The 9,005-nt window shown below is 36.5% G+C and overlaps 2 protein-coding genes across 5 annotated transcripts; both read right to left on the bottom strand.

Moving 5' to 3' along the window:
- Window positions 1-1,016: 1,016 nt before the first annotated feature.
- LOC118435724 lies at window positions 1,017-2,386 on the bottom strand. The gene is made up of 4 exons (XM_035852122.1): window positions 2,031-2,386; window positions 1,740-1,842; window positions 1,552-1,643; window positions 1,017-1,485 (listed from the first exon to the last, which is right to left on the bottom strand). The coding sequence occupies exons 1-4, from the start codon at window positions 2,097-2,099 to the stop codon at window positions 1,252-1,254; spliced, it is 498 nt and encodes a 165-aa protein (XP_035708015.1). The 5' UTR covers window positions 2,100-2,386; the 3' UTR covers window positions 1,017-1,251.
- A 262-nt stretch (window positions 2,387-2,648) lies between these two features.
- LOC110850349 lies at window positions 2,649-5,215 on the bottom strand. Of its 4 annotated transcripts, none has more exons than XR_004835060.1 (5): window positions 4,768-5,215; window positions 4,461-4,563; window positions 4,276-4,367; window positions 3,866-4,202; window positions 2,649-2,790 (listed from the first exon to the last, which is right to left on the bottom strand). XR_004835060.1 is itself a non-coding variant. In XM_022097782.2 (4 exons), exons 1-4 carry the CDS (start codon window positions 4,858-4,860, stop codon window positions 3,978-3,980), a joined length of 513 nt encoding a protein of 170 aa, XP_021953474.1. In that variant the 5' UTR covers window positions 4,861-5,215; the 3' UTR covers window positions 3,313-3,977. The 4 variants fall into 4 exon arrangements, 1 of the variants encoding a protein (XP_021953474.1); XR_004835062.1 differs by having other exon boundaries at window positions 2,649-2,773; window positions 3,905-4,202; XR_004835061.1 differs by having other exon boundaries at window positions 2,650-2,773.
- Window positions 5,216-9,005: the final 3,790 nt, after the last annotated feature.

The raw sequence follows: 9,005 nt of genomic DNA, 5'->3' as shown, positions 1-9,005 counted from the left end.
ATGTCATCCAAAAGGTTTCAGTGCATGCATGTAAATATACATTTTTCATTAGTTTTCCAGGTGTAAATTGAGAAAAGGTTGCATTACAGCGGAGAGTTTTAGGGCGGAACCGGTAAAGGAAGCGGGGGGGGGGGGGGTAACGAGTCCATCGTTCATTCTGTTCTGTTACCAAGAAATATACCAAAATTGTTTTTTTATTTTTACATAGATATGTACAACCAGATCAATTCATTTGCTTCATTTTGAAACATTTAAGTGCAAAGTTGTCACAAATTTTCTAACTCAATCCAAAAAAGTTTGCGGTCAAACTTTGACATTAAATATCTCAAAATGGAGTAACCGAAATGATCTGGTTGTATAAGTAAAAATAAACTGGATTTTTGGCTTTATTTTGTGGTAACAGAATGAGCGATACCCCCCTTTCCTTTCATCGGTGCCGCCCCAAAATTCCCCACAATGCATTGCGAGTGCAAAGTAAATCACCTGCGGTGAAATCAAATTTATGTTACGTTACGAAGGGGGAGGGGGGTAGTTGAGTAGCGTTACGATGCCGTTACGAGGGGGGAGGGGGGGTCTAAAAAATGACGATTTTTGCGTTACGTAATTTATGGACGGCCCCACATCAGAAATGCGTTGTTATTAGCATGAAAACAGTATTTTCATTATTTTTGTTATTTCCTAGATTGGAATACAATACCGTTTTTTGTACATATGTCAGAAATAGATTGTATCAAATTGATTTTAAATATTTAGAAATTGTCTTGGCCAATTGAAATTGTATTGAATTCATCAGCATAAGTTAATTCTGGAGAATTTCGACTCGGGGGCCGTAAAAATGAATCCGACAGGATGAGCTGTGTCCTGCGTCTCAAAGGCAAGAAGATGACGATTTTGACAAGCTTTTTAGTTTTTGCCGATCGTGCTTTGTCTAATGAATGAAATACATGAAACTGCATGAATGTCATTAAATGTTTATTAGAAAATTTTAAAGATAACAGATTCGAAAGCTTGAAAGATAATAAATACTTTTTCAATGAACATATCAACGCATATTCAAAGTATACATAAATTTGTATGAAGTTAGAAATATATTATAATTATATTATTTATATCCCAAAAACTTTAGAAGAGAAGAAATCTAAAGACTAAAGAAATCTCACCACCATTAAGAAATTTAGCATATTAAATATAGTAGCATATAGAAAGAAAAAACAAAATTTGCAGCATTTCATCCAGTAATGCGCCCAAAGCTTAATTCGAGCCTACCTTCAACCCGTCGACGAATCTTGCCACCACGGAGACAAAGTAAGCCCCCACTGCCAGGGAAAGCACACTAACGGCGACTATAATAAATCCCGCACCGCCTTGTCCAGTGGATGCATAAGCGGAGGTAATCCTTAAAAACGTGATGAAAGTCGCAGCAGCACCGAGGCAAAGGGACACATAGTTCCAGACCAACCATGGCATGATGAAACGGTAATTTCGCTTAAAATACGATCAAAATAGCTATTAAATGTGTACAACTTTTCGCAGAAATAATGAATAACTTACGATGCGATATCCATGCACCATGAGGCTTGCCAAGATCAAGTACACGACCGCGATGAAGATCTGGATACAACCGATGGTGATGTAGAAACTGGCTGCACAAATCAATATGTTTGTGATATTTGCAATTTACATTCTGGAGAGGGTTGAATTTTAAAATGTGAAATATTCAATAAATATTTAATACGTACCATCTTCACGAAAGTTAGGTTCCTTAATTGGATCGGGGTCCTCCATCGCCATCAACTGAAAGATCCCAATGGAAATCAAGATCACGGAGAGGATGGCGCAGACCTGAAATTATTTAAAATAAAATAAAATAAAATCTTAAAAGGTTTAAAATCCAGTCGAGAGTACACTCTTCACATTTTTATATTGTTTCAGGTAATAATTGTTGTTTTGTTGTTGTTATTAGCTGGATAATAATAAATCCCTTTTGCTAATTCTAATTGCAACCATAATTTTATAACAAAAATACTTACGATATGAAGAATTCCAATTATGAGCGTTCCATGTCCCACCGTCAACCGTCCGAAACAAGTTCTCGCCATTTTTTCAGAATTTTATTTTAAATTATTCTTAGGGTTAAATATAAATAGTCAGAAAAAAACTAGATAGGCGATGAAAGTCCAAAGAGCGAGCAAAATACCTCCTTCTTCTGGCTTGGCTGGAGTCAAACTTATAAAATTGAGTCCTTGCGAAATCGTTTTATTGCCAAGCTCTTTTCTTTCAACCACGCATACTCAAATGGTGATATTTCTTATCTCAAGTTACCCCTATTAGTCGTCTTTTAAATGTAAATTTCTAAAAATGACATCAATTTCATGAGTTCTGAGATAAAGTCTCCACGTCCGAGGTGCAACATGTAATTCGTGACCTTCTTTACCTGCTGACTGTAAAGATGAATCCGACAGGATGAGCTGATGAGCTTTGTCTGAGACAAATTGTCTCAAGGTCAAGAAGATAAGGATTTGGATATGCTTTTTAGTTTGCCGATCGTGCTTTGCCTGATGAATGATGTAAATTAATGAAGATTCACCATATTAACCAAATAACCGCATGAATGTTTATTGGAAGATAATAGATATTTATTCAAAAACTTGAAGATAATAAATATTTTCTCAATGAACATATCCTCCAATACCAATTCAAAGTATACATAAATGGTTTGAAATTGTAAATATATTACGTGTGCCCCAAAGTTTAATAAAGAAATCCCACCACCCTGAAGAAATTTAGCATCTTAAGTATAGTCAAACTTGCTAGTTTGGGTCAGCGCTCCACACCGCGAACCACACCAGCCAAATCTTAAACTTAGCGCACCACACCGCGAACCACACCAGCCAAGTCTGGAACTAAGCGCACCACACCGCGAACCACACCAACAAAAGCTTAATACCGAGCGCACCATACCGCGAACCACACCCGGTGTGGTTCGCGGTGCGCATTTTTTGCGAACCAGTGGTTCACTGACTGCTTAAAGATACAACATACATGTTATGTTAAAAAAATACTGTGACTTGTACAAAAATTTCTCCATACAAAATTTTTAAAATTCAACATTTTCACATTTTTACCAGTTTTATAAATTCAGAATGGAGCATTTTATTATTTTTATAGTAAATATATTTTTATAATTATTCCAGTGTTTCGTGGTGGTTGTAACTACCGGCCAAAATAGCAGTCCAAAAATGGTTTTAACCATTTTTGGACATCATAGTTCGGAGCTCCAAAATGTCTTGCTGGATTATTTATTGAAAGATGTTATTCCTTTTCAGTTTGAGCATATTATGTATACACAGTATGACTCGGCACGATTTAGAGAATTTATGATTCATTTCTCATCAGATATATTTGTTTACATGTGTTCGTATGTAACACCACAAATTTAGTAAAAGGCTATCTTCAAATTTCGTGGTATTGCTAATTACATTTCTCAAAATTGAAAGGACATTATATCTGAAAATATATTTAATAAAACGGCATGAATTCAGAAGCTGTAGCAAATTGGCAAATGGTCTCATTAGACAATTTTGGACTGCAAGTAAAAAAAAGTTTTACACGTCCACTGAATCATTCTTGAGCCAAATTTTTAGTAAAGGTTAAAAGGTTCATTTGCGATTAACAATAGCAAACCGCACCTCCCAGCCAGCGCACCACACCGCGAACCACAGCTCCGAACCAGCGCACCACACCGCGAACCACACCAGCAAAAGTCTGAAACCCAGCGCACCACACCGCGAACCACACCGGGTGTGGTTCGCGGTGTGGTTCGGTGCGCATTTTTTGAGAACCAGTGGTGCGCCGATCCACAAACTAGCAAGTGTGAGTATAATAGTATATAGTAAGAAAAAACAAAATTTGTAGCATTTCATCCAGTAATCAAGTCCATCCTTTTCAACCATTTGATCCAGTAGTACGTCCAAAATTTAACAAATCGAGCTTCCCTTTAACCCGTCGACGAAGGTTTTCACCACATAAACAAAGTAGGACTGCACTGACAGGATAAGGCTGCTAACAGCGAGAACAATGAATCCCGCACCGACTTCTCCACCGGCGGCGAGCAGTAAAAACAGATAAGCAGTCGCGGCAGCAACGAGGCAAAGGGCCACATAGTTCCAGACCAACCATGGCGTGATGAAGCGGTGTTTTCGCTAAAAAAATAGGATCAAATTTTTTAATTAAAATTGTACCACTTTTCGCAGAATAAATATATGTAGAGCTTACCATGCGATATCCATCCACTATGAGGCATGACAAGATCAAGTACACGACCGCGATGAAGATCTGGATACAACTGAACGTGATGTAGCTATTGACTGTAGAAATTAATGTTTGTGGTAGTTACTATTTACTTCCATTGTGGAAAGGGTTAAATTATAAAGTGTGAAATATTCAATAAATATGCGTACTAGTTTGACGAAAGTTAGGTTCCTTAATTGGATCGGGGTACTTGATCTTCGTCCAATGGGAGATCTCCATAGAATTCAGGACCACGGAGAGGATGGCGCAGATCTGAAATTAAGTAATTAATTCTGCTTAAAATCCAGTCGAGAGTACAATCTTCACATTTTTATTTAGGTAACAATTATTGTTACACAATTTCAATTTTATTAGTTTGATAATACATAGTCATAATTTATGACTCATAAATCTTCTTTTGCGAATTGTAATTGGGGATTTTGAGCAAATAATTAATTATATAATAAAAATACTTACGATGTTGAGAATTCCAATGATGAGCGTTCGACGTCCCACCGAAATGCAGGCGAAACAGCAAGTTTTCGTCATTTTTTCAGAATTTTTAATCATTCTTGACAAGAATTTCTTGTGGTTATAACCAGAAAAAAACTAGGCCAGCAGAGTGAGAACTTCCTCCTTCTGGCTTGGCTGGAGTCAGACTGATAAAATTGAGACTTTGTGAAGTCGTTTTATTGCCGAGCGCCCGTGCTCTCTTCTTTAGGCGCCCACCAATACCAAGAATAGCGGTGAGTGACTGTGTTTGTGTGTCCAATTTGAAGGTATGCGCTCGAACTTGGTTTAAACGTGGGGCAAAATGAGACTCAACTCAATGTTATTGTAAGTTCAAAAAACATAAGAGCCCCAACTTGGCTTTCAATGATTGTTGCATTATGAGATTATTCGTATTTGTATAATCATGAATTATGCGCCCTCTATTGATACTGTTATGCCATTTATCACGTCATCAATCATCAACTGTGTGTGTTAAAACAGTTAGCGGTTGTTGATTACATCCGCATCTCACATTACCCCAGAGGTGTTTAAAATCACGGCCAGTGCCACCTATCGGCGCTTTGAGGAACTATTTTCAGCCAGTAGAGGGCGTTCTTCGCTGAAAGTGTCAAAACGTTCACAAAACGTTGACTAGCAGAACAACCGAGCACACGACTTCCCCAATTGAACTCGGGTTGACCCCTCGAACATCGCTTAGGATTAGAGTCGAGACTCGATCTGTGACATGGGCACGCCCCTTATACAAGGCGACTTTTGACCCGGGCCCTTGCACTTACCTTATAGTCGGGGGTTGACCCTGGATCTGGGCACACCCCATATAGTCGGGAGTCGACTTTTGGATTAAGGGTTAAGGGTTAAAATTCTAAAACTTGGGATTAGAGATTGAGATTAAGGACTAATTAATCCCCAATACTAATCCTGGATTGACCAATTTGTCTCTGAGGCTAAAAGCCCGCAATGTGGGCTTCGGAGACTACTTGTTCACAAAGAAATCCGTGTGTTGGGAAATGAGAGAAATCACTGACCGATTCTTTTGATCTCACTTCACCCCAATTCAATGTCGGTTTTTAATATAAATTTCTAAAGCATTAATTTCATCGGTTTTGAGATAAGTGCAACTTTTCATAAGTACTTTAACGTAAAGTTAATTTTGAAAAAATTCGCGAAATTTGTCATTTTTGCAACAAATTTCCTCAGATATGAATGCGATATTAAAGTGGTTGGTTAATATGCACATGTTTTCTTTATATTAGGGGCTGTTCTTAAATCACGTAACGCTTGAAGGGGGGAGGGGGTTGAGGCCCCAGTGATATCTTGCCTATGTACGCCATGGGAGGGGGGGGGGTCGAGAAAATCAATTTTTAGCGTTACGTAATTTAAGAACGGCCCCTATTGAAATGTTTGCCATAGTTTAATTTTGTCATCGTCACGGTCACGAGCAAACAACAACGGTCTAAGAAAGTCGGAATTATTTAAGTACCTAGGAGAGACTTTATATGTAATATCCAGTAAAATTTCATTATCAAGAAATGTAATATTTAAATACAAGTTTACTTACGTTTAGTAATTATATCATTTCTGTATTAAGAATTGTCAAAAATTTTCAAGATTATTTAAACTCAACTTCAATAATTCTCTAACAGTAAGCCGATCGGCTTACTGTTAGTTGTTAGTTGTTAGAGCGTTGTACTTGTAGAGCGTTCGAACGCTCCGTTATTGTGATAGCTTTTTTAAATGCGTTAAAATGTTTTTATCTTTTACTCTAAAGGCTGAATTCGTACAGGATTAATTGAGCTAACTCCCCACAGATAAGCATCAGTGGCCCAAATAGCATGTAGGCAAGGCAGTCAAAAACTAAGGAACCCAAGACATTGGGGGCCTCAAGGGTTGCCAGTAATATACAAATTTTTGGAACAATTATTTTGTAAAAATTTTGGCAGTTACGAAAACATGTATACTTCATATATACATAAATTACCCTGACGCCAAAATGTCACAAAAAATTTTACGACTATTCTTTTATATTTTGTGGTAAAAAGTAAATTTTCGGGTATTTTTATTCTCAAATTTTACCAAACAACCAAAAGTTGATTGTTGATTTTAGAAAAGTTAGTTTTTGATGATCAGAAATTAGAGACTGAAATACAAAACTCCAAGAAAAACATGTTATACGAGTACATACAGCGTGGAAAAATTATGGTCCCTATCGATTTTAATCCTTAATTATAATGTCTGTCTATACTTACTTGGAAATAAAATTTGACTTTAAAAGTATAATTTTCTCGGTTAAAGACATTAAAATAATACGTTGTTTACATGCTGTTGTGGAGAATGACGTCAAGTAAATATGAAAATTGCCTGCTTTGCCAATATCAAGTCCTAGAACTTCTCTATCTCATTTCTTTTAAGCACAGTAATCACTGACCACTCTCCTAGACGAAGTTAGACAAAGTTTACATCTTGAAGTCATTATCCTCGATTAAATATTATTCATTCCGATACAAACGACGCGTCGAAATATATACTTTAAGTAGTATGTACTTTATTATTTATTTGTTGAGGATCCTGATTTTCAAGGAAATTGACAAATGCATGAAAATATATAACAACCTATGGTATGTACATATATAATAGATATTTGGAAATATTTATCATGATTTTATAATTATCACCATCATGTTTAATTCATCTTGTGTGATTAGGTATTTATATCTTTTGTTTTGTTGGGCTAGAAATTATCAGTATTTAAATCTCTAACGATGAGCTAATCAGCCAATCTATGCAACAGTATATACGATAAGTATATATTTCATATCATACATAAATTATCTTACCCATATTTTTGAATTCTCCGGTAAGACTATAATTTATTTCAAGTAAAATCTTGTCAAATATCTAAAGCACGACTTTGTCAACGTCGCATAAATATTAAATTGAGACATGGGGCGTATTTGTACATATATTGAGGACATGGTACCATCTCGGACGCAGAGGTACTTGTTTAGTTCGTGTTGGTCCAGGCATAGCTTAGGTACTTGAATACACATAATATCAGATATCTCCACAAATTTCGAACATTTATCTCACCGTGTAAAATTATTAATTAAATAGATGCGAGTAAAACCAATAGTAAACCAGACATAAGACAAGTACAAATATTGAACTAATGTCCAGCCTTTGCAAATGTATAACCTTTAAATCTTGAATTTGAAAAGTAGCACATTCATTTGAAGAAGGATTTAAAAGCCAGCATTCGTTGGGCAAACTCATCCGAATATATTTTAGTGGTTGGAGTTGGACATATTTAAAATGCTTAACAAAGATATCACTTTTATCAAACGAAACATAAAGTATGGGGAATATTTTGGCTGTTTATTCGTCAAATGGGATAAGCAAAGTGGAAAAGTTGTTACATCTGCAAGCTCACAAAGAATTATCATTTTGTCGCTTGTCCTTAGTTTTTGTGTTACATTTTGTCGCCTACTTTCTACAATGATTAGCGCATCTGGTTTACTTGATCGAGCACAGGCTGGCATTGGCGCTATAGTCTTCATGGCCAGCTTCCTGATAAGATTTGACGTTCCGACCGACCATGTATCCGTGCAGTTGGTAAACTTTCTGATTAGAGAAAATGGTATGAAAACTATCATACAATTTTTCTTAGAAATATGTATAAGAATATGGATTTTCTCTATTTTTTAGGTTCTCAAAAGGATTCTAAGCTGCAGTTATTCCTACGATTTTTATATTTCTCGGCCGAAGTGACCAGTCCCTTAATTTCTGCGATACTGGCAACTAGAGGTGAGCCAAATGCTCGGTTGAGCCGAGCTAGCTCGGGCTCGGCTCAACTGAGCTTGAGCGAGCCGAGCTTTTTCCTGAACCGAGCTTGAGCGAGCCGAGCTTTTTCGAGCTTTTCCTGAGTCGAGCTTGAGCGAGCCGAGCTTTTTCGAGCTTTTACTTAGTCGAGCTCGAGCGAGCCGAGCTTATTCAAAAGCTCGTTATTTTCTAAAATTTCAAGTGGGATAAAGTGAGAAATTTGTATCCGTATAGTTTAAACATATTTTTCTCTCTTCACAATAATATTTAAATTGTTCTCACAAAAAGTGAATCACAGGGTATAAAATGTATGCATTAATTGCCAACCTTTGGTTTGACAATTTCTTTTTGGTTGATGTTAATCACTAATTGAAGTCAAATTGTTA

The sequence above is a fragment of the Folsomia candida genome, unplaced genomic scaffold, assembly GCF_002217175.1.
Source record: "Folsomia candida strain VU population unplaced genomic scaffold, ASM221717v1 Fcan01_Sc005, whole genome shotgun sequence".
In the NCBI taxonomy this organism is placed as follows: Eukaryota; Metazoa; Arthropoda; class Collembola; order Entomobryomorpha; family Isotomidae; genus Folsomia; species Folsomia candida.
The sequence above is the reverse complement of the archived record's forward strand: the minus strand, read 5'-3'. Positions and strand labels throughout refer to the sequence as shown.

Coding starts and splice junctions, on each gene's coding strand:
- LOC118435724 (XM_035852122.1), bottom strand. CDS start 2,099: ATGGCGAGAACTTGTTTCGGACGGTTGACGGTGGGACATGGAACGCTC. Junction 1,843..2,030: donor TAATTGGAATTCTTCATATC/GTAAGTATTTTT, acceptor AAATAATTTCAG/GTCTGCGCCATCCTCTCCGT. Junction 1,644..1,739: donor ACCTAACTTTCGTGAAGATG/GTACGTATTAAA, acceptor TGATTTGTGCAG/CCAGTTTCTACATCACCATC.
- LOC110850349 (XM_022097782.2), bottom strand. CDS start 4,860: ATGATTAAAAATTCTGAAAAAATGACGAAAACTTGCTGTTTCGCCTGC. Junction 4,368..4,460: donor ACCTAACTTTCGTCAAACTA/GTACGCATATTT, acceptor TAATTTCTACAG/TCAATAGCTACATCACGTTC. Junction 4,203..4,275: donor TAGTGGATGGATATCGCATG/GTAAGCTCTACA, acceptor CTATTTTTTTAG/CGAAAACACCGCTTCATCAC.